The following is a 25,774-nucleotide window of genomic DNA, read 5'->3' on the forward strand; positions in this document are numbered from 1 at the left end:
AATTAAGAAAGACATTTTGGTACTTTTATTGTCCACTTGGCATATGCTTCTGGAATAATATTCACCATGGTTTTGGATGACCTTCCAAACTTAGAAGACATCTATACTCCCTTGTGTTCATCAACAGTGGAGGACCCAGAGGTGGATTTTGACTCTGGACTAGAAAATGATGACTCAAAAAGTGATAGTGTTTTGGAGGATTCCACAATCTTTGTGGCCTTCAAAGGAAATATAGATGATAAAGACTTCAAATGGAAATTGGACACAATATCCAATTTGTTACACATGGAATCCAGCAAGCTAAAGATGCAGAAGGTAGAGGCCTGGAACAGTGTGCACGTGACATTCAACATCTCCTGGGAAGCAGCGGAGCGGCTACGGATCCTGGCTCAGAGCAATAACCAGCAGCTTCGGGATCTGGGAATTCTCTCCGTTCAGACTGAAGGGGAAGGTGCTATCAACCTGGCTTTGGCTCAGAACCAAAGCCGAGATGTGAGAATTAATGGACCCATGCGAGCTGGAAATTCCGTTAGGATGGAGGCGGGATTTCCCATGGCAGGTGGTCCAGGAATGCCTAAATGCCTCCCACCTGGCTTCGCAACAGGACAGGCCAATCCGAACTTTATGCAAGGTCAGGTGCCTTCGACCACAGCAACTACCCCTGGAAATTCAGGGGCCCCTCAGCTGCAAGCAAATCAAAATGTCCAGCATGCAGGTGGTCAAGGAGCTGGTCCTCCTCAAAACCAGATGCAGATGTCCCACGGGCCACCAAATATGATGCAGCCCAGCCTCATGGCAATTCATGGCGACATGAACAGCCAACAGACTGGTAGTTCTGGGGTTCCTCAGGTGAACCTGGGCAACATGCAAGGCCAGCCCCAGCAGGGCCCACCATCTCAGCTGATGAGCAGGCACCAGCAGATCGTGCCCTCCCAGGGCCAGAAGGCCCAGCAACAAGGTACCTTGAACCCTCAGAACCCTATGATCCTTTCAAGGGCCCAGCTTATTATGCAGCAGGGTCAGATGACAGTGGATCCTCAGAGCCAAAATCTTGGGCCCTCGCCCCAGAGGATGACCCCAGCCAAGCAGATGCTTCCCCAGCAGGGCCCACAAATGACGGCACCATATAACCAGATGATGGGGCCTCAGGGGCAAGTTTTGCTTCAACAGAACCCAATGATGGAGCAGATTATGACCAATCAGATGCAGGGGAATAAGCAACAGTTTAACACTCGGAACCAATCTAACGTCATGTGGGGACCAGCACAGATAACGAGGAGACCAACTCCAAACGTGCAAGGAAACATGGTGCAGAGTTTACGGGACAGATGTCGCCCCAGCGAGGGCCTGTGAACTACAGTCCGTCTCAGGCTCAGGCGCAGGTCTTGAGGCCACCAGGGCCCAGCCCACATATGGCCCAGCCGCATGGCGATCCTGCTACTACAGCAAATAATGATGTCAGCTTGTCTCAGATGATGCCTGACGTTAGCATGCAACAAAGCAACATGGTCCCCCCCCACCCCCCGCCGTCCCGCTGACGTGCAGGCCATGCTGGGAAACAGTGCCTCGGGAAACCATTTCTCAGGCTGTGGGATACCTTTCAATGCACCTTTCAGTGGAGCACCCAATGGAAATCAGATGTCCTGGGGTCAGAATGAGGCTTCCGGGTCAGTAAGGATGTCCCACGCTAACAAGCCCATTGTTGGTCAACTTATTGCAGAGTGATATCTCTGCAGGTCATTTTGGGGTAAACAGTAAGCAAAATAATACCAACGCAAATAAACTGAAGAAGAAGAAACCCCCTCGGAAGAAGAAAAATAGTCAGCAGGATCTAAACACCCCAGGTACTCTCCCACCTGGTCTGGAGGAGGCTGATGAGCAGCCATTGCCTAGAGAACAAGGAATTAACCTGGACAACTCAGGCCCTAAACTGCCAGAATTTTCAAAGTGACCACCAGCCCCTTCACAGAGTTTAGTCCCAAAGGAAACTCCAGCCACAGCACTGCAGGGGTCTGTCCCAGACCAGAACTCGAGGCAAATGCTGCCATAGTCTCTAGACAAAGCAGTGAGCCTAAAGAGATAACTGAAAAGTCCAAAACTCCAAGCCGAAGAAACTCCTGAACTGAAGAGCCAGCTGTGGCTTCTGAAAGTGTGGAAAATGGACATCATAAGCCATCCTCTTGGCCTGCTTCAGCCTCCAGCCCGACTAAAGACATAACCAGTGCAATGCAATCCAAGCGAAGAAAATCCAAGTAAACAAGCTGGACGACGACTTGATGTTTGTAAATGTGTGTGAAGTTAACAAAAAGCAATTTTGAGCTGTGACTTTTTAAAATCCATTTCTGTACAGTTATTTTAATAACGTGGTCCTTTTCCTGGTCCCTGCAACCTGTTTCATAAAGTGCAATGGGGAAAGCAGAGTTGTTGAACCCTTTTGGTGTTGCAAGATGAAGTTCAAGGTTTCTATACTGTTGCCATGTATTGAGAGGAGCTAATGCGATTATGTTATTAGTTTTCACATTTCCTAAGCAACCTAGAGTACAGGGTGAGCATTTTTAGATCTTCTAATAATGTATGGTGCTGTGGAAGTACTGTGTCTGAATAGCAGTAGTGGGGCAAAAGGAATCTTCTCATTTGGAGATGTTGTAAATAATTTTATTATATAGTGTTTTGGATGTATTTGTTGTAGAAATGGACCAGTGAATAAAGAGAATCTAAGGGTTTGTACAATGTGGAAAAAAAAAAAAAAAAGTCTTAAACGTTTAAAAGATAGTGACTGTGATACAACCAGTCTGGATATTGGTCTGGAAATTCATAAATGTAAATTCATACCAAATAATTCCACTGCTAGGTATGAATCCTCATGAAATCTCACACATGTACATGGATTGTTTATTGTAGCAGTTTTTGTCATAAGAAAGTTTTTTTAAAACAACCTAAATGTTCAGCAACAGGAAAATGGTTAAATGAAGTGTGATATATAAATACAATGGAATTCTATACAACAGTAAAATGGGTGAAATGGAACTATAAGGATCCAAAAGTAACAAACCTCAAAAACCATGTAAGAGAAAAAGTAAGTTACAGAGAGAGAAAGTTAACATATCATACTATTTACATAATTTTTAAAACATACAAAAAAATACTATACGTTGTTTAAACACACACACAGACACACACACACACAGACACACACACACACACCAACTTCAGGATCATGATTCTCTCCAGGTAGGAGAAAGGAAACAGGATGGGGTCAGTGAGGGGCTCATAGAGGCTTTCAATTTTACTTGTAATATTTTATTTCTTAAGCTATGTAGTAAGTACATAAGTACCCATTACATTATCTATATATTTTTGTGTCTAAGTGAAATATGTCTAGGGGCTCCTGGTAAAATTTGGGAAATTAAACTCATACATTTAATGTTGCTTCAACTCAAAACATCCCTAGAGGATTACAGTCCCTTATCCAAACTCTCAGAAATTTATGTGTTTCAGAATTCAGAATTCTTTGGATTTTAGAAAAAGGTATCAGGATGCAATCCCATATGTTACATTACACCTTCAGTGGGACCTGAAATCAAGTGATGCTCCAAATAAGCATCTGACACTATTCAGATGGTTGTCCGCCCCTCAGGAGAAATCAGCCACCCGCCTGGCCCTGTACAAACAGCCCTCACTCCTCAGACCTACACTGATTCCCCTCCAAGAGCAGAGGAGGAAAGCAAGTGCATGGGGACACGTGCAGGCCTTTGGAGGCTCTGGACTCCACCACATCTGGATGCGTAAGTGCCTGGAATGCCCTGCCTCCTCACCTCTGCCAGGCACGAGTGCCCATTGCTCTGCAGCCCTGACCAACTGTGGGGCACATACACCACCTGATTCCTGCCGAGCCCATTTTCTGCTTTATTTAAGTTGTTTTGGGCAGGTCACTGAGGATGACTCAGCCCTACAGCCCAGTCTCAGTCCTGCCACTCCAAAGCCAGCACCACACACACACACACACACACACACACACACACACACACACACACACACACACACACACACACACACACACACACACACACATTCATACCACACTCTAAAGCAGATGTCCTTTCACTGACTTGCTAACTTTAGTGATTAACCTTGCCTATCTTTGGTCGAGCTGGCTAATCTGTATTCCTCCGTGCCCCTATCACCCAGCACCCAGGAGCTCCCTATTTCTAACAGCTGCTGGCATCTTGCTACCTCCAACTGGCTGGGTCTGGCTGCCCTTCAATGCCAGCATCACATATAATCAGCCTCGGGAAGTGATGAATACCAGCTTGCTCTTGAAAGCTGATGTTGAACAATCTTTTTATTTTTATTTCTGAGTAATGAAATCATACTGTGCTGAGCTTATGTCCAAGTAAACATCTGTTATGGTCATCAAAATCTCCTGGCCATTATCACACATGACATTCTGAATTGATATCAGCAGTCTAATCAATAGCCAATTCCTAAAGAACAAATTCAGTAAGCACAATACCCAACTGTGAAAAGGTGAAAAGAACTAGGTCTTCTCCCCCATAAATACCAAGTGGCCCAGCCAACCACCCCTCTGTTGGTCCAGCTCACTGATTTATTGTATTTGCTCAATGCTCAGGCCTCCCACAGAGCAAGTGCAGAGGAAATCGGGCGTGCCAAGTGCTTTCAGGGGGAGCCCACCATCTCTTCCTTGGGAGAAAGGCAGTAACTCAGCGTTGAAGTAGGATGTCAGCAAGCTAAGGGAGAAAGGCAAAAGCCCTACTTACCATAGAAGAGGAAGGCTTTGGTCCTGTGATGATGGAGGTAGGTCCGGTTGATGGTGAAGAAACAAGTGTCTGCCCCGCACTGGCCTAGCCTTCCAGTTTCCCCAGTCAGCGGGGACCACCAGAGCATGATGGGGTAGCTATCAGCTGCCAATGTTTTTTTCCTATGCAGGGTCAGTCCTTCTCTCTTAAGGAATGGATGGAGATGTACAGGCTCTTCTTCCATTTGTGCATGTCCGTCTTTCAAATTAGAATTTTTAAACGTCTTCCCTTCAAATTTTCCCAGCTCAACCACTACCTAAAAGAGATGATGATTATTACCAGTGTCAGACTGTTTAATTTCCTTCTGTACCTCTCCCATTCATCTTGATGATTTAGCTTCTTATTAGTTTTCTATTGCTACCGTAACAAATTATCACAAACTGAGCAACTTAAAATGATGCAAATTTATTATCATACGATTCTGGAGGTCAGAAGTCTGAAATGGTCTCGCTGGGCTAAAATCAAGGTGCTGGCAGGGCTATGCCATTTTTCAGGAAGCTCTGGTGGGGAACTCGTTTTCTTGCTTTCCTTTTAGAGGCACCCACAGTTCTTGGCTCATGGCCCCCTTCCTCCATCTTCAAAACCAGCAACGTTGCATGTCTCTGACCCTTCTCCTCTTATCGTACCTCTCTCTGACCACAGCCAGGGAAGAGTCTTCTCTTTTAAGGACTCATGAGATTACACTGGCATGCACAGATAATTCAGGGTTATCTCCTCACCTCAAGGTGCGTCACTATAATCTCATCTAGTTACAAAGTCCCTTTTGCCAAGTTAAGTAACATATCACAGTTTCCAGGGATTCGGGTCGGGACATAGCCTCAAAAATATCTACCAACAAGGATGCTTCATTCCACTAAACACATACCAGATACATCTCTCCCCCATTTCATAGGCAAATACAGAATCCAGAAGTGGTTGTGTCTCTTAATGAAACCTGTGAGAGTCAGGGTTATTATCTGGCTATTGCTGGAGATTACACTCTGGGGAAAATAAGTTATAAATTACCAATTGGTTTCTTTTTACTACAATTAAAGGAGTCATAACATGGATTTTATATTTCTAATAATATCCACTATGGCATAGAGATGGCATAGATACTGGGCTCCTTCTCACTTAAAACCTTGTTTTTAAAATTTATTTCAAGAGAGTCTGGGTCCTGGAGAGCTGCGTCATCAATCACAGTAATCTGAAGGGCAGGGTGGACTGAGTGAAATCAGAGGGGCGGTAGTTCTCCAAAAGTGCTGCCTTTTCATCACACTTTAAGGTTTGATATTGACATGGCATTACAAAAATACGTTAGAGAGAGCAGTATAAAGTAGGGGCTGATCTGTTTCATATATAACAAAACATTAGTAGCCACACTATACAATAAATAAAGCCGGTAAAAAGAAGGCATATTTTCACGTATTAACTGGCCCACTTGTCAACAGAGGACACTACCTGTGTGGCCCGCAGACCCCACTCTCAGCAGCCAGTGGTGGTGCCTTCTTTATGTATTTGCTACCTTTGGTGTCAGAAAAGGGCTCCTGCCCACTGAGGCGATACAGAGTCTGTAACTCCTTAGGGAGGGTCTATAACGTTCACTGGATTCTCTGAGGGATCCAAGGCCAGAAAGCTATTAAGAGCCACTCAGCAAACGCCACACAGTATTCCAAACAGAAGAAAGAATTCTATTATTTAAAAAAAAAAAAAAAAAAAAAAAAAAGCACAGATCACTTGTGACACCAAAGTCATCATTAGAACAGTAAAACCATCACTGAAAACTAAAAACCCTTGCCAATAGCTTTCTAGGCCTCTTTCTGATAACATAATGATGTGGCTATTCCCCAGTAGCTTGATGCAATGGAGTTGACTTGTAGCTACACTCTTTTTCACCCAACCTCTCCCTGCAAATATACAACCAGCAACTTGAAAGAAACACGTTTAGAAAGCCATGTTTATAACTTCAAAGACAAATTTTGCTCCACATTTCTGATCAAAGTCTACTATGTGAGGTATAAGCTCGTATCCAAATAATAGGGACTGGGACTTCCCTAGCAGTCCAGTGGTTAAGATTCTATGCTCCCAATGCAGGTGGGTTTGTTCCCTGGTTGGGGAACTAACATCCTACACACCGCGGGGCATGGCCTAAAATTAAAAAAAAAAAAAAAAAGAATAATAGGGATTGCTTTAAGGAGAGAGATTTCTGAAGCAGAAAACTCCAGCCCCTCCAGTTCAAGTAGGTCCTGGATACCCACCTCCAAGACAGACAAGAGGGAGCCAGGGGTTTCCTCTGACCGGAATCCCAAACTGGCAGTGGGAGGTGGTGGAAGTACAGGGCAGTACTATCTGCCAAAGTCCTTTTATAAGCATAAGCTCATTCAGTCCTAAGCGAGGGGGAGGGAAACCCTCCGGGATAACACGCCCAGAGAACACTTCGGTCTCCAGCATCAGCTCCACATCCGAACTACTCACATCCACAAATAATCTTTTTTTTTTTTTTTTTTTTTTTTTTGCGGTATGCGGGCCTCTCACTGCCGTGGCCTCTCCCGTTGCAAGCACAGGCTCCGGATGCGCAGGCTCAGCGGCCATGGCTCACGGGCTTAGTTGCTCCGCGGCATGTGGGATCCTCCCGGACCAGGGCACGAACCCGTGTCTCCTGCATCGGCAGGCGGATTCTCAACCACTGCGCCACCAGGGAAGCCCCACAAATAATCTTTAAAAGTCCTTTTGGACTTTGAAATGGACAGCTGGTCCTTGAGTGGGTGCTAAAAATATCTCAACTTGTATTTCTACTTTTAATATCACTGTGAAACTTTTATTTTACTTTGAAATCAGCAAATGAAGTTGAGAATAACCAACTCAATGAAATAAACGGGGGGATGGAAGAAACGTTTCAGGTCACTCACCCTACTACAGACAAATTTGTTAATGCGGATGTGTGTGTTCTGCAGAGCGACTAGCTTGTCCTCAGAATAGTCATTACTTCTTCAAGAATGGCCTCTTTCGGGGACTTCCCTGGTGGCACAGTGGTTAAGAATCCACCTTCCAATGCAGGGGACACGGGTTTGAGCCCTGGTCCGGTAAGATCCCATATGCTGCGGAGCAACTAAGCCCGTGCACCACAACTGCTGAGCCCGTGTGCTGCAACGACTGAAGCCCGTGTGCCTAGAGCCCGTGCTCCACACGAGAGAAGCCACCGCAATGAGAAGCCCGTGCACCGCCATGAAGAGTAGCCCCCGCTCACCGCAACTAGAGAGAAAAGCCCGCGCACAGCAACGAAGACCCAACGCAGCCAAAATACTTAATGAATTAAAATCACTTTTTAAAAAAACAGAAGGGAGTTCCCGGTGGTCCAGAGGTTAGGACTCTGTGTTTTTGCTGTTGAGGGCGGGGGTTCGATCCCTAGTCAGAAAACTAAGATCCTGCAAGCCACACAGCAGGGCCAAAATAAGAAAACAAAACAAGAATGGCGTCTTTCAGAAGGGATCATGACTTGGAGGAAGCCATCCAATTCTAACCCAGTAAGACAGACAGAACTCTACCTTCTGTTACTCTAAAACCAGTGCCCTGCAAGAGTCGCGAACTGACCCCCTAACTCACTGATTTTGTTTCTACCTGACACATGCATTCACTAACCCTCAGTTTCATCTGTTAAAAAAGAAAGTATTTTCCTCGTATTACACAGAAAATCCCGATCCCGAGAGATGATGCAAAAACTAAAGTCCTTGGAGAGAATGGGGGGATGGCAAAGGCCCAGGAATCAACACTGCACAACCCAAATTCTTGGTACCTGGAGTGTGACGAGCAGAAAGACAGTAGCTGTGACGCACAGGCAAGATGCCAGAAGCTTCCTCCTCTGAATCCGCACCATGCTGCCCTGCCCTGGGTGACTGACAGAGGGTTAGCCTGGTTACAGGTGTTCTCGAGTCGGCCCGCAGCCCAAGACAACTTCACGCCGAGGAACCATCTGGGTGCCAATTTCCTCCACTGCCATTCCTGCTGGGACCTGGTCTCCATGGAGGACTGAGAACTGAGGTTCGGAGTGGGCCTGGCTTGGCATGAAAGGGAACAGCATGCAGTCTTCTTAAGCGATCATCAGAGCAGCTGGGGGTTCTTTCAACCAGAAGGCATCAAAAAAATCTGTAACAAATGAACAATATTTAGCCGTAGTGCAGAAGATTTCATAAATGTAGTCTTGCAGGGTTACCGTGTAGAAACCCAAAGCTTTAAAACTAAAAGGAGCCTTTGAGATCATTTAGACCTAATACCTCACTCACAGATGAGGAAACGAGGACCAGAGGGGTGAAGTGACTTGCCCAAGGTCAGAAAGTCCATTACAGGAGAGTGAGAGATCGACAATCAGGCCCCCGAGACTAAAATCATGCTTCCACTCAATTTTCCCTGCCATCAGACTTGAATTCCAAAAGTCATTGACATGTAGTCATTTCCTTCTATCTGAGTTTCAAAAGAGCAGAGAAGTGGAGCAGAAATAACCAGGACTGTCCACCCACTCCTGTAAAAAGTAGGGGAAAAAAAAATCAAAGTTTCAGGCATTGATTAGAAATGGAAAATGATCAACCGACCCCAGTTCCCCCCAAGGAAAACAACTTCAGCTACAACATAAGGAATTCAGATTATTGATTGATTTGTTTAGTCTTTTATGGCAAGTGCACTAAAGCAGTGGGTTATATGGGCGGTACGGTTCTCTGGACATCTTGAAATAAGATTTCCATCCATCTGAAATGGATGATCTTTTCCAAAAGTTTTTTAAATGCACTAAATAGTCCCATAGAATGTCTCTTATTCCCGGCGTTCTCTGAAGTCAAATGTCTTGAGCAAATGACCCTGTGGAGTTCAGAGGAAAGCAAGGATCAACATTCCAGAGGAAGGGAGTGCCCCAAGGGCTGATCCTAAGATCTGACTGTACACCTCTCAGATACAGAATTGAAGATACAATGAGAAATATAAAAATGATGTAGAATTCTGGTTAAATGCCTTCATCTTAAAGGTATGCTCCCCTCTCATGCATCTACCTTAATTATCTTTTAAGTCTAGACTATTTCTTCTCCTCAGAAACATAATAACTCTTGGTCTCAGAAACAGCCAAAAGCGCAGTTTTCTTCTTTCATCCACCGGAGTCCTGCAATCCACAGCGCCTAAGAGAACGGGCTCTAGAGTCAGCCTGCTAGGATTCAAATCTCAACTCCCCAGCCTCTCCTTGATTCAATTCCCAAAATGTAGAAAATAAGGGGCCTAATCAGAGAGTTACTGTGAGAATTCTATGAGATAAAACTGGCAAAACACTTATTTCAGAGCCTGACACATAATAAATACCAAGAAATGTTTGCTATCCTCATGTTTAAATATTATTATAATTTTTATCTTAGCTTTAAGTGGAAAATGAAGTTGAATTCATATAAAGTATGATACTGACAGATCAACTGGAACTTCGCAAGGAGGAAATACTTTGCCAAAGAAAAAGAGATCATGAGTATTTGTTGAGTGACCTATTACGTCCTTTCTTAAGTACTCAGCATGCATGAGCTCATTCAGTCCTCCCTACAACTCATGAAGTAGCAATTTTTAGCCTCATTTGTAAGGGTAAGAAAACTGAATTTGAAGGAAGTACAGTAACTTGCCCGAGACTATAACTTTGATGAGTTAATACAACCAGAAACTAGTCAGACTCCGAAGTTCACACATTCTTTTTATGTTTTGTTAACACAAAGGCTATAAAATCCCCACCAGATAATACTAACACTCACAGCTTATCTACCTAAATCACAGAAAAAAACCCGTGTACAATAGCTCTCTGTCAGATGATGTACCAGGGAAAAAAGTATCAAAAGTCCAAAAGAACCTGAAAAGCGCCTTTCCTTCTACTCAGTAGATGCTAGTAGCTATTAATCACATAAAATGGGGAGCTAGTACATTTGGGCACCAATCCTAGCTGTCATTTATATGTAATATACATTTGGACAAGTTGCTAAATCTTTCTAAGCCCCAAGTTTCCTCACAGTAAAGAATAAATGTTAACTCTCATTATTTCTTTCCCTTTTATAACAGAAAGATTATCTGTTTTTCGTTTTATATACGAAAGCAATTTATTATAACTACAATTAATGTAACCCAGATTAGGTAATAAAATAATATTACCAGTTTAAATGGATGTAAAGCTAAATCACTTTCAGAAGATTTTTCAATATATCACTCCACTCAATCTTATCCACTAACCACTTTGTAATGTAGGTACGGCCATTATTACTATTCTCGGTTCCCACAAATAAGGAAACCGATCTTTGGTAAGTTTAAGTGATTTACCCACGATCATAGTTTTTAAAGATGACGTGGGTCTAGAAATCATGTCACTTGACTCCAAGATCAGTGGAAAAGAAAGAGAAGGGGAAAATAGTGACAGCTTGTTAAGAGTACAAAAGAGTCAGGAATAAAGGAAAAGAAAAGATGGAGAGAGTATGTGAGGACACAGTTTGGGATATTTTTACAGCTAGTACATGGCTCAGACCTGTCCTCGGGCCTTTTTAAGTCTTTACATGGCTGTACAAATTATGACAGAAGAATTTAAGGTTACAAATTCCCTTCCATCCAAAGAATCTCAATTTAGGTTATATTCCCCAAACCAGAAGTACATAGTATGGCCTCAAGGACTGAGCTGTGGATAAATACCCACCACTAAAGAATAGAATCAGCTAGTGTAGATGGTATTATGATTTAGAACAGGCAGCAATCAACCAGGCCTTGGGGCACATCAATCTAATATACGTATGGCATTAATTACCTGGGAGTTTTTCATCAAGTAAGCAGTTCCCCGGCTGGTGGGACAGATGGGCTTGCAGAGAGCACCGTGAAGGCCAACAAGCTCCAATACAATGGGACTCCAATGGGTCCCCAAGAAGAAAGCTCCCTTCTGTTTCATCGTTGCCCCCAGGGTGAATCTCAGAGTCCTCCAAGAGAGTGCCCCAGAGCACTCCTTCCCAGGCTGGAGTAGTGTGTGTTTGTTCAGACAACCATGTAGATAACATCTGAAATGGACTTAACTAACTGACCCTCTTGACCCAAGCACTGAGCTCTGAAATGCATCGCTCTGGCTGCGCGCACGGCCTGGGGCCGGCCATCTGCTGCCCAGAGAGGGGTCTGGAGCTGAGTGTGACCATCTCACACTCCTGCAAGTGCTATTCCATCAAAACCAGCAACACTTTCACTCCAAAATAATTTCAGCATTGTCCGCTTTAATTTGAATTAAAATGGACAGAAGAGAGACTGAACATCTTCAAGTGAATTAGCAGCCTGAGGACGCCAGCTTCAAACGTCAGCCACACAGGGCCGGTGCAAGGTGCAGGTTAAGGGTCTCCGAAATGGGACTAAGAAGACTTCTGCCCTGTGTCTCTGAGTGTAAAATGAGAAGCCAACCCTAGGTGACACACACCGGGGAGCTCTGGGAAGCCTCCTTGGATCACCTCTCCTCTAGTGATTGGTGAGTCATTTGGGTTAATGAGCAACTGTCTTAACTGAGTTTAAGGGTATATCAGGGAGAGCCTTTCAAAGGAATGTATCTATTTACCAAATTTAAATTATTCACACCAAAGTGCCATTTTCAAATAAGTTGACTCTCCCAACCTGTTTTCATTTTATGATGGGTAAGCCCTCAGAGCGTCCCTTTAAGTGGGGTGCTGTCCTGGGAAAGGCTGATGACAAGGCAGGCAGACGGGAAGGTCTAAGGGCCTCCGGACAACTCTCCAGGCAATTTTTAAACAACTCTCTTCAACTCTACTTGTCCTCATCGACGCTCCTCATCCATTCCTACTTGGTGACTTCAAAAGCTTGATAACTGGGATTTCTACCAGTCTGACCCACTAAGCATCTTCCATTCAGCTGTAGAGATGTTGGAATGTAGATTGGATATCTCTCCTCTGATTAAATTCCATCAATGGCTTCCCAAAGAGTTCAAGATAAAGACCAAATTCATCAGTTTAGAAAACAAGACTCCCTGGACCCCGCCCTACTTCTCTAGCTTCTACCACACATACCCTTTGTTCTGGCTGTTCCTGGGATACAGCTTCCTGTTCTGTGCTCTGGTCCCTACCTACAACACCCATACCTCTTTCACTACCATAGACACTCTCCTGGACGTTCAAGGCTACCTGCTTTGGGAAGGGTTACTCCTCCCCAGTACCAAGTCAGGAGCTCTAGATCCATACCTTGTGCTTGTTTCTATCACAGCAGTGGAGAGAATGCTGGGGGCTTTTAGGAAACTCTTTAAAGCTGCTTTATTGGGTACATATAAAACAACTGTCGAACATTAAAAAGTTGACTAATGTAAACCGAAAAAAAGTTGACCAATGTTGTTAATTATCAGAAGACTGTTCCTTGGCCTGATGAGCATGGTGTGATGGTTCCACAGTTTCCACTTTCATCCAGTTTTCTTTATTAACATTTATTTGTGTTAATGTGTTCCTCACCCTTTTTTTAATAGACTTCATATTTGGCTGAGTATTTATTTTTAAGTAAAAAGTGCTCTGGCTTGCAGATTTCTGTCTGGGAAGGTGATCCTCTTGGACCAAGCACACATTTCAGGAGAAACAAATAGAGAATAATGAGAGAGAAAGGGATACTGGCAGCCTCCTGAATCAAGACTGTTGATTAACGGGGGTGATGAACGGGGGGAAGGAAGCTGTAGCACGAGCACCTTTGCTTTTCTGTTGCAGAACTGAAGGTGATGCCATTCTTAAATTCTTAAATTACAGACTCATACTGAAGCACTCAAATTATACAGTATTTATACAATTTCATTTAGTGGGTCTACTTAACGTAGAAACGAGATAAAAACAAACCCAGACAGACAACTAAATAAAAAGACTGATATAATGACCCAAATAAAAGCATTCCACAAAAATAGGTTTTTTAAATGGAGGAGAGGGTCCAAGACTGGGAAAACTGTGTCACACTAAGAGCTGAACCAGCGCCTCGAGAACAGGACTCTTTCTTTCTCATCTTTTTCCTTGGAAGGTGTTTTTTGTAACTGTTCTTTCTCCAACAAGGGCTTACTGGTTACAGTAACAATTTTCCTTCCTGGCAAAAAGTTGTAAATTAAAGGCCCTCAACCACTTTGATCATTCATGTAATCATGAGTGAGGAACCCATTAACAATGGCAAAATCTGGCTAATACTTCAGATGCCTAAAGACAAAGGGCTGGACCAGATGACCTTCTGAGGTTGCATCCCAAAATTAAGCTCTCTGATCCCATGAATAGTGCCCAAGAGCACCACATAGAAGAAAAATTAATCAAGTAAAGAGACAGTAATCAAGACAATCTGAGTCATCACAAACTAAAGATTTCTGGAAATATATAAAACAAGAAATATTTCTATATGACAAGTTTTACGATTGATCTTTATTCTCCTTTTGAGTAATTCAACATTAACTTCTGAAAACTCAAATTTTATCCTCAAGTAAATAAATATCTGAAAAATACTGTAAATAAAGATAAACTTATTCTTTTTTAATTTTTAAAAACTCATGGTCAAGAACCCTATTACAAATGTTTATTGTAGAATGCTGGTAATTGAATTAGGTACTAGATTTCTTACTGAAATCAACTCTTTACATTCCAAATTTAGAGAGCATTTAAATATGGGTTGGAAACGTCTGCAAACTGAGCAATAATTACACATATATGAATCACATCATTGTTTGTCCAAACAATACGTTCATTTTCTTTATTTCCTAACTTTAACCTTAGTGTGGATTTTTTTCAAAAATGTTGTTTTAAGATAAAACTTGAAAACTACCTTTTTTTTTTTAGTTGAAGAATTTAAGATGAGCCATAGAACATAACAGCTGAGACTGTATATTTAAATTCACTGTTACACACTGCCATCTAGCAGGAAGGCAGCAAATGAAGAGTCAGGACAGCAACTTCAAAAATGGGGCAGACCTAAATGATCCTCGGATGCTAGGACATTGCCTCTGGCTTACAGGAAGGAGAGGGAGAAGGTTCTAACATTGAGGCTAGATTGGCGGCTCTGCCCCTTTATTGTGCAAATACCTGGGCTGCTTATTCAATGCAGATAGTAGCCAGGGCCCATTTAAGAGTCCCCCTTGGAGATCACGTGGACCAGGCAGGAGAAACAATGCCCTAATTGTAGAGTGACATCACTAACAAGCCCACCAGTGGTCATGAGTTTCTAGGGTGTCTCATCTTCAGACAAGGAAGAATGTACAAGGAGATTGAGGTCCTGAAGACCAACTTGCCAGATTCAAAATTACAAGCAGCCCTCAAATGAAATGAACAATCCAAGTCACGACATGCATACTACTCTACCCAACTATAGCAGGCCGCTGTGACAGTTGGGGCCTGCTGGAGCATAACACTCATTTTGCGTGGCATTTGCTGTATATTAAACAAGTGTTAAAAGATCTCCCCAAAATGTCTTAAAATCACACCAATGTTCTTTTTATACATTACACTAGCTGAGTTCTGAGGGCGCTAATCAGGTGCAAAAATACTTAGGAAATGGCTTGCATATGATAAACAAAGCCTACAGTGCCGGGGACTCTCGCGGAGCGTCTTCTCCGTTAAATACGCAATGCTCTCTACAGCTCGACAGCCAGAATCGCTCCTACTTCAGCACACAAATTTAGCAACAAGTGATTCTCAGTCAAGACACGGGGAAGAAGGAAGCCGTTCACAAAGCACAGAGGCGGAGTTAGTTTCTGGAATTGGTGGGGCTGCGAAGATCGTGGCGGACGGGGAGGTACGCGAAAACCTTCCTTGGGAGGGGGGTAGGGGTGGAGGCGACGGGAACCCGCGCGCTTCCCGGGGCTCCCGCCGAGGCCCCTGCTCATCACCTGCCTCCCACCTGTGCTTTTCAGCAGCCAGATGGGTTTGCACCTCAGGCAGTGTCCCTGGAAAGCACTGCCCAAGGTTTCCCAAGGCAGACGTGGATTCTTCCTCAGCGTGCTACTCCGCCTTCCTCCGACACACACTCCGGTCTGGGCACAAAGAGGTTTCCTACGGCTGTGAGTCCGGTGGGCCGCGTCCCAGCTCCCGCGCGCGTCAGCCAAGTCTCTTTTCGTTTCTCGGCACCGCGACTCTGCTCCCACCAAGCCACTGCTCAAGCCAGGAAAGACCCAGAGGTTCACACTCACCTCGTCACGGAGAAGTAGGCTCCCACGGCCGGCTGCAGCCCCGCGGTTTTTCACTTTCAGTTTGCGCCCGGCCGGAGCTCAGGCGAAGACTCGGAGAGGAGATTTGGGAAAGGGGATAACCCTCGGCGCGTCCAGGCCCAGAGATCCCGGATCCGGGTTTTCACGGATGCCCCGTGTAAAAGCCTGCGGCACCTCGGTTCTGGGAAAACACACGCCCGCCCCTCACTTGCCAGCCCAGGGCGCCGCAAGCCTCTCAAGTTCCTGGGAGGCTCCTGAGACCCTGTTTCTTCTGCTTCTCAAACTCGTAACAGTGGAGCTCCTTCAAAGTCACCTCTTCAGGAAAACTGAGAACCGTTTAAGCAAAGCAGAGGCCTGGGTACCTTTAATCAGCTGCCAGTGTTTGGCAGACTGAGCAGGATGATCATTTAGCTCTATTTTACTGGAGAAGGAAAACTGACTTTTAGCTACTGAATTCCAAATTCAGAGAACCCAATTAAAATTATTTTGGCCTAGTCTAGACAGGAAGTGATAAACCTAGGGAGGTCTTTCGAGACCTTGGGAGGGCCAGGACCGAGGTGAGGCATCTAGGGATCAAAATCTGAGGAGGGATGGCCCCTCAGAGTCACGCACATGCTGGGCACACTTGCAGGAACCTGACAGTGATTGCTGCCCGAGGCCTGCCTCACTCTCCAGGTCCTGAGAGCTCCAGTGCCAAGCACCTCAATTAACTTCTCTGTAAAAGCAGGTTGATACTAATGATATCAACTTCTAGAAAACACCAAATTACAAAGGGAAAGACTGATAAACTGGATGTCATTAAAAGTAAGAAATACTGTTCATCAAAAGACACTATTAAAAGAATTGGAAACAATCCAGGGAGTAGGTGAAGAAATCTGCGATCGATTTATCAAAGAATTCATATTCGGAATAAAGCAAGAACATCTACAGTGCAATAAGGAAAACACAATCCAATAGAAAGGGGGAGGGAAGGGACCAAAGACACACAGCCCTTCACCAAAGAGGAATCCAAATAGCCAATGAGTACGTGAAAAGATGCTTAACTTCGTTAACCATCAGGGAAATGCAACTTAACACAACAATGATACACTCCTACACACCCACCAAAATGGCTACAGATTTTAAAACTGATAATACAGAGCAAAGGCAAAGCTGTGGAACGCAAGGAACTCTTGTGCACTCTTAGTGGGGGTGTAATTGTTACAGCCACTTTGGAAAACTTGTCTATCAGTATTTACTAGAGTCAAATAATTTTACTCCAAGGTACATGCCTAGAAAACATGCATACATATGTACATCAAAAGACAGGTATACGGGGCCACAAAACACACCTTAACATATTTCAAAGAATAGACATCATACAAAATATGGTCTTAGACCACAGTAGAATTAAACCAATTAAATCAGTAACAGAAATATTCTAAAATACTTGGCAATATTTTGGAACATCCCCAGATATTTGAAGATTAAACGACACACTTCTAAATAACACATGGGTCAAAGAAAAATTCTCCAGAGAAATCAAAATATTTCGAACCAAATGAAAATGAAAATATAACCTATCAAAATTTGTGGGATGCAGTGGAAGCAGAGCTTAGAGGGAAAATTGTAACACTGAATTATATCATTGAATGTTAGAAAAGAAAACATCTAAAATCAATATGCTAAGCTTCCACTGTAGGAAACTAAAGAAAGAGGAGCAAATTAAATTCAAAGTAAGCAGAAGAGAAGAGATAATAAAAATTAGAGCAGAAATCAATGAAATTGAAAGCAGGGAATTAACAGAAAATCAATGAAACCAAAAGCTGGTTCTTTGAAAAGATCAATAAAATTGACAAACCCTTACCTAGGCTAACCAATACAAAAGCAAGAAGACACAAATTACTAATATCAGAAATAAAAGAAGGGCCATCACTACCAGCCCCATGGACATTAAAGATAATAAAGGTCAAGAGAATGAGACAAGTCCAGACTAGGAGAAAATATTTGCAAAAGTTATATATGATAGAGTCCAGTTATCCAAAATATATAAAGAACTCTTAACACTCAACAATAAGAAAGCAAACAACCCAATTAAAAAATGGGCAAAAGACCTGAACACATCACCAAGGAAAATATATAGATGGCAGATCAGCATATGAAAAGATGGTCAACATCATGTCATCTTGACTACTATAATACCTTCCCAACAGCTCCCTGCTTTCACACTTGCCTCCACATGACAGCCGGAGTGATCCTTTCAAATCACAAATCAGATCATGTCCATATTCCACTCAAAAATAGCCATGTAAAATAAAGTCATGAACTATAAGGTCTTATACGATCTGGCTTTTAGCTACTTCTCCAATTTTTTTTTCCCAGTATTCTCCAGCTCACTCACTGCTTTCCACCCACACTGCCCCCTTGCTGTTTCTCAGATACACCAAGCATGCCCAAACACAGCCCCTTTGGATTTGCTTGTTCATATGCTTAGAATGGTCGTTCCCCAGGCATTTGCATGGCTCACTTTTTACTGTTTCATATTCAGGAAATCGTGGTAGTTTGTGTTTTTCAAGGGATTGTTTCATTTCATCACAATTGTCAGATTATGTGTGTAAATTTGTTCATAGTATTCCCTTATTATCCATTTGATATTTTTAGTGATATCCCCTGTTCCATTCCTGATATTGGAAATTTATGTCTTTTCTCTTTTTAAATTTGTCAGTCCCTACAAGTTTGTCAATCTTTTCAAAGCACCAGCTCTTTGTTTCACTGATTTTCTCTATTGTTTTCCTGTTTTCAATTTCAATGATTTCTGTCCCTATCTTTATTATTCCTCCCTTCTGCTTGCTTGCGGTCGATTTTGCTCTTCTTTCTCTTGGTTCTTGAGTCAAAAGCTTAGATTACTGGTACTTTTCCTCCTTCCTAATGTATTTGCATTTAATGCCATAAATTTTTCTCTCAGCACTGCATTAGCTGTGTCCCACAAATTTTGAGATGTTGTATTTTTAATTTTCATTCAGTTCAATGTATGCATTGATTTTCCTTGGAACTACATTCATTATTTATAAATATATTATTTACTTTCCACGTGTTTGGAAAATTTTCTGTTATTCTTCCAGCTATTAATTTCTAGTCTGATTCCATTGTAGGCAGATAACATACTCTGTATGGTTTCAGTTCTTTCCAAATTTGAGGTTTGTTTTATGGCTCAGGATATGGTCTATCTTGGTATATGTTCCATGTACACTTGAAAATAATGCATTCTATTGTTGAATGGAGTAATTTATAAATGTTGATTAGATCCCATTGATTCATGGTGTTGTTGAGGTCTTCTATATGCTTGCTGCTTTTCTGTCTAGTTGTTCTATCAATTGTTGAAGTGTTCAGCTAAAATTGTGCATTTGTCTATTCCTTCTTTCAGTTTTATCAGTTTTTGCTTTATATATTGAGCAGCTCTTTTGTTTGGTGCATACACATTTAGGTTTGCTTTATTTCCCTTTACATTTCTTTACCCTTCACCATTTATAACATAACTGTCTTAAGTACTTCCTCTACATACATTTAGAACCACATTAAACAATGTTAGAACTTTTGCTTTAACTGTCAAACATAATTTAGAACTTTCAAGAAGAGAAGCAAAACCTAATGTATTTATCCATAATTTTTCTTACCATGTTCTTTCTTCCCTCCTGATACTCCAATGTTGATCATTTCTGTTTAGAGAACTTCCTTTACCCATTCTTTTAGGATACATTTACCAGTGACAAATTCTCTTAGTTTTTCATCTGAGCATGTCTTGATTTCTCCTTCATTCCATATTTTTACTGGTTATAGGATTCTAGGTTGGGGTTCTGTGCCATTTCAGAGCTGGGACCAAAATCTTAGGGGCGTTTTCCTCTTTTGTCATCTCTGTCATAGTATCTGACCCAGACCTTGTGGATTCACAGACACATCTAACTCAAATGTAGTCCTGCTTGGGACATGTCCAGAGCTTTAATCTGTTTTACTAGTATTTTTTATTTTTTAAAGGTGGCTTACTGCTCTGACCCCCAGTTGCTCACATGTCCTTTTTTTTTTACCAGATGGCATAAGGGTTGGAGGCATTGTGGCAGGCGGGGAATAAAAGTTCTCTAAAACCCCCAACCCCCTACAAAGGCTTATATTCTTTTACATTTTTAGGAGTTTTACAGTCTTGTATTTTACCAAAAACCATGTTGGGGCTAACTTGCATCTTATCTGATCTAATGACTTTCAGAACCTTATATGGTGTCTGGAGCTTTAATTTTCCCCGGGTTCACTGTCCATCTTTTTTTTTTTTTCTTTTTTTCCCCATATGTTTCAGCAAAGCCTACAAAGTGTCCTGCAACAGAGGCAAGTCTTCACGTGTTAATATTATATCATTAATGTAACTGGCCTGTTTTAATAATGTGAGGAAGGAGACCAGGGGCAGGTCTTGGGTTACCATCCCATGACATATGGGTAACCTGTGTAGGTAACCTGCGGGAAGCACCTGAAAGGTTTATTATTGTCTTTCCCACGTGAAGGCAAGTTGATCTTAGTTATCAGAAATATGTACTTGTTGGAGCTTTTTTTTATATGTATAAATCTCTTTGAAGGTGAAGCACCTCTGTAGAAACACCTTTGTAAAAGCATCACAGTAAAACAATAATTGTCTATAAATGATAAAAGACTTTAAAATAGCCATGGTTAAAGAGCTGATAAAAATTTTTTAAACACAAAATCTTTGTATTCTAGGCAGACTATGAGATGTCTGTTTTTGTGATTAGCAGTAATCTTTTGAGGTTTGACTACACAGTTTTTGTGTGTTTGTTTTGGTTGGTTTGTCGCAAAAACTCCTATATTTAGGTTCCTCCCTTACCTCTTTGCAACAGTTCCTCACTAATGTCCTCCAATAAAGCATAAATCTCAGCTTTTACGTTGTGCAACTTTTTTTATCTAAAAACAAAACAACACATATTTTATTTTCTTTACCAGAAGTGCATCTCACCCTTCTTTTACCAGAAACACACATTCTACTTTTTATATACACTGATTTTTTTTCATCCTTATTATTTCTACTAGCTTTTAAAACAAAAAAAGCAAAACAAAACCTTAGTTCTTTTAAAAATCGATTTTGGCAAGAGAACTTTTATGAAAATGCCCTCCATCCACTCACCCACCCCCTTTTTTTTTAGTATCTATGGGCAATGTTTTGTTTAACTCCTGGGGTGTTTACATTTTAAAAACACGGTAAGATTTACAACCACAAGAGACAGAGAAAAAAATGTAAGTTTTCTCCTAGGCTTTGGGGTAATTGTTATTTAAAGTTTCCCTTTGTATTAGGAGTCAGATGGCAAGAGGTTTTTTGTTCTTTTCTCATCAATCACTTCAACTCCACATCTTGGTATCCTAACCAGGTTTTGTCACAAGGTCAGGTGTCTAAACTTACCAACCTGCTCTCCCACCCTGTGTGCCAGCCCACAGCTAGCAGAGCAATGGATACTGCACATCCTTCCGTACCTCAGCTCTTCCTTTAACGTTTTAACTTTCATTTCAGCCTCTAGCTGGGCATCGATGTCCAGCCCGAACTGCCCCCAGTAGAGGCCAGCCCCCCCATGGCAGCCACAAGTTTCCCTTCTTTGTCACAGGGCGCTCTGCACAATTCCTTAAACAGCGCATGGCAGCAGCCGAAGTTCTCAGGGCTCCCCCGTACTCATGCATTGGCCCACAGGCATCCCACACATCGGCCACGCCTGCCCACGGAGAGGTGGAGGGCCCACCTGGGATCTCCCCTGTGGATCCCTCTTTCCTACAGCCCGTTTCTTTGGTCTCCTGGCTCACTCTTCCACTGTTGGTTCTCAGCCTCCCCGGGAGCTTCCTGGGTGAAACGTGAAATCACCACCCCGCCCCAGCACCACTGCCACCATAAGCAGGGAAGGGAGAAACCAAAGAGGCAGACCGCTCCAGACTGGTGGGCAGCAGGTTCAATAAGCAAAGGAACTTACATCGGAGGCCGTAAGCCAAGTAGATTTCCGTACCCACCCACCAAATCTTACAAGTTTACACAGAAGTTTAACTGGGCTTGGTCATGTACACAGTCCATGTGGTCTCAACATTGCATGACTGTCTCCAGGCTGTGTCCCTGGGCAGCTTCTAGATTGGGGAAGGCAAGCAGAGGGCACATTCCAAGGACAGGGGAGGGAGTGAGCAGCCGCTGAATGCCCGGGTCGAGATTGAAGGCCAAACCTGGGGTCACGTCTTTCTGATGACCTTTCCCAACACATGGCTATGATGTCATCCAACAATATTCCTACATCCCTCCTATTTCATGCAAAATGATATTTAAATCATGAAACTTAATCAGATTCAAAATCAGATTGGTTTTTGGTGAGGATACTTCATAAGTGGAGTTGTGTATATTGTATATATCATATCAGAATAAGAATTTTGGTTTATCCTCTCCATCTGTGATTTTATGATTGATGGGGTGTACTTTGGACATTCTACTGATGTAAAATGGTATCTAGTTATATTTGTAATTCACGTTTCACAATTATAAGTTAGAATGAGCACAACGTTTCCTGTGTTTATTGACCACCTGTGTTTCTTTTTCTGTGATGTTCCTACTCACATATTTTGCCCACTTTCTGTTGATGTTTCTCTCTTTTTTATTGATTAATAGAAATTCATCATGTGTTCAGGATTCTAATTCTTCTTCAATAATATACATTTCAAATTGCTTATAGTCCCTGTTTTTTCTTTTCATTTTATTATTTTATTTATTCTTCAGTAGCTGTGGCGCATGGGCTCAGTAGTTGTGGCACTCAGTCTCAGTAGCTGTGGCGCACGGGCTTAGTTGCTCCACGGCATGTAGGATCTTCCCGGACCAGGGATCGAACCCATGTCCCCTGCATTGGCAGGCGGACTCTTAACCACTGCGCCACCAGGGAAGTCCCTTTATTATGACTTTTAATGCCCACAAGCCTTTCATTTTTGTGAAAGGTCATAATTACTAATCTTTTCCTTTATGGTCTATGCTATCTGTAACCTAATTAAGAAATCTTTTTCTACATTGAGATCATAATGATATCCTCCTCTATTTTCTTTTTAATATTTTGTTTTCACATTTAGGTCTTTATTCTTCTATGAAATAAATTTTTATATTTATAATACAATATCCAATTTTATCTTTTTCCACATGAATGACCCATTGTCCCAACACAACTTATTCATAATTCATCCAGTCTGCACTAATCAGCAATGCCACCTCTATCATATATTGGCTTTCCTTCTATGAGTAGAAATGTTTCTGGTTCTCTGTTCTGTTCCACTATTATCTTTCTAAAACTTGGTGCCATTGCACATTGCTGCAAATACTATATCTTTAAAATAAATTTTAATATCTTGTCAGGAAGTGGTATTCACCTTGTTCATCTGTTCTGTGCCTCACAATTAGGTGTTTTGTAGCAGGACAGCTATCTCCCTTGAAGGTGGTTGATATTACCATTGTTAAAAATTATCAAGAAAGTCTCCAAAGTAGTCTAACTTATTTCTGACCCACCCTACTACCAAGAACAATTGTTAAAGCTGACAGAATATGATGAAAAGATGACAAAATATGAACACTTGCCAGGCTTACATCCTGAAGGGAAGGGAAAGCCAGAGTGGTGAGCCCACTTATACCCTCAAGGAACCTACATTTTGAAGGTGGCAGCCCAAAGGCCTAGAAGGTGAGCAGAAATATGTAGCTGAAAGGATGTTGAGATGCTGAGCAAAGCTTTCAACAGTTTCACAGGGGTGTGGGGAGGAAAAATGGTCCAGGAACCATTAAAAAGGAGGGCAATACATAACTGACTATAATAAAATTTAAGAGACATATGAGACATGTTGAAAAGTTCTAACAGAAGTGTCTTTGTCAATTTTCTACTGATAATAATCGCAACGATAACCCATTCCATAACGTTTTTTTCTTAATACATAGAGCTTTAAGATTACAGGATATTTTTTAAACACTATTTCAATTTATAACAATATTTCTGGTAGGGAATATGATAGGATAATCAATAAAGCACTTCTCAAGATTAAAAATATATTACATTAGGATAATATTCTGTTGAGGAAATAGAGTATATTTTTGTTCAAGAAGAAGGGGAACTATATAATATTTCTGACTGTTAGGGTTTATTCTGGTTTTTTTTTAATTAAAGATTTTGCTTTTCAAATCTCTATGATATTTAGGTTCCAAGAATCTAAATGTAATCTTCTAAAATGTCCATGTTTATAATATACCATAAATTACATAATTTTAACTATTTACATTTACGATGAAAATTCCTAGGTATCAGTTTAATAATGTGTGATGCAGCACACAGTTTTCCAAAATTATTTTAGGGAGCACCCCAGAAAAAAATGTCAACATTACAGCTCTAAGGTGATCTCACCAGGTTCATGGTTTTAATGAGCTCCAAATGTATATCTATACTGCTATTACTCCCCTGAATCCAGAGTTGTATACTAACTGTCTTTTCAGCATTTTCACTTGGATATCTACTTTGGCATTTTGAACTTAACAAGTCCAAAACTGACCACCCAGCAAATTCGCACACTTCCCAGCGCACTCTGGTCACCTAGCTAGCTGCTCAGACCCCAAATGGCAGAGTCATCATTGACTCTTTGCTTTCTCTCACATTCCACATCCAATCCATCTGCAAATCTTGTGAACCATACCTTAAAAATATATCCTACTACCTTCTAACTACCTAAACTCAACCACTGTTAACATTTGGTGCCATTTGCTTGGCCATTCTTTCTCTGTTGGTCTATGTGTGTGTTTGTGCGTATGTCTGTATACACACACACACACACACACACACACACACAGAGCCCTACACATACATATTTTTTTCTATTTCTTTTAGATCCTTTGCATTTCCATATACACTTCACGATCAGCTTGTCAAATTCTATAAGCATCTTATTGGGATTATGATGTAGAAGGCACCGGATCTATAGATCAAGCAGTGGAGAACAGATTTGTTAATGATAGTTAAACATTCAAGTCTTGAACATGATATATCTCTCCACTAAAAAAAATTGTCTCGACAAAGTTTTTGAAGTAGAAATCTGGTGTCAGGATTCTTGAGAGCCTCCAGTTTGTTTTACTGTGAAGGCGAGGCTGACTACACTTGAGCCTAATTTGGCCCCCGCCTGCTTCCCAGTCTCATGTCCTTCCTCTCTCCCCTTTTCTCACCACCCCCTGGCCCACACGTTCCCCGTGCTACTCCTTGATCACTCCAAGCATCTTATCTCTGGGACTTTGCATTTGCTCTTTATTTGCCTTAACAGATACTCATACGTTTTCATATGACTTATTCCCTCACTTCACTGAGGTTCCCTAGATACCATTTCCTCTGAATCCTTCTCTGATTACCCATTCTAAAAAAGCGTCACCCTTTCCATCTCTGTTCACTGACCTACGTTTATTATTTTTTTATAACATTACCACCACCTGACATCACATCATATAATTTGTTTATTTGCTTACTATCTGTCTCCTTGCTACCAAGTAAGCTCCATGAGGGCATAGATACTATTTTTTTTTCATTGCTGCATCTCCAGCACCTAGAACTGTATCTGGCACATAGCAGGTGCTCCAAATTATTTGATGAATTAACTAAAGGCTTATGGAAGGAGAGGAATGAACGAAAACATTTACTTCTCACTTAATAGGCTTTATAAAATAAACTAGCCTACATTCTTGTATTACTGGTAATTATTTTTTAAAAAATATTTCTCGCTTTGAGGATGT

At 41.9% G+C, this 25,774-nt stretch overlaps 1 protein-coding gene and 1 pseudogene across 15 annotated transcripts in view; one reads left to right on the top strand and one right to left on the bottom strand.

Annotated features, from left to right (window-relative positions):
- Positions 1 to 16,217, bottom strand: part of FUT10 (fucosyltransferase 10) — a 434,768-nt gene extending 418,551 nt beyond the window's left edge. For 14 of the 15 annotated variants that reach the window (XR_010838419.1, XR_010838420.1, XR_010838423.1 and 11 more), the window contains exons 1-3: positions 15,967 to 16,056; positions 8,590 to 8,939; positions 4,779 to 5,073 (exon numbers count right to left, since the gene is read on the bottom strand). Coding sequence is in view for 4 of the 15 variants with exons in the window: in XM_059049096.2 (XP_058905079.1) it covers positions 4,779 to 5,073; positions 8,590 to 8,670 (376 nt within the window). In the remaining 11 variants the exon portion in view is untranslated. Of the gene's footprint in view, positions 1 to 4,778; positions 5,074 to 8,589; positions 8,940 to 15,966 lie in introns of all 15 variants that reach the window. The other variant, XM_067022399.1, reaches the window with a different exon arrangement.
- On the top strand, positions 67 to 2,256 carry LOC131747311 (nuclear receptor coactivator 6 pseudogene; annotated as a pseudogene).
- Positions 16,218 to 25,774: the final 9,557 nt, after the last annotated feature.

The sequence above is a fragment of the Kogia breviceps genome, chromosome 20 (assembly GCF_026419965.1).
Source record: "Kogia breviceps isolate mKogBre1 chromosome 20, mKogBre1 haplotype 1, whole genome shotgun sequence".
Taxonomy (NCBI): Eukaryota; Metazoa; Chordata; class Mammalia; order Artiodactyla; family Physeteridae; genus Kogia; species Kogia breviceps.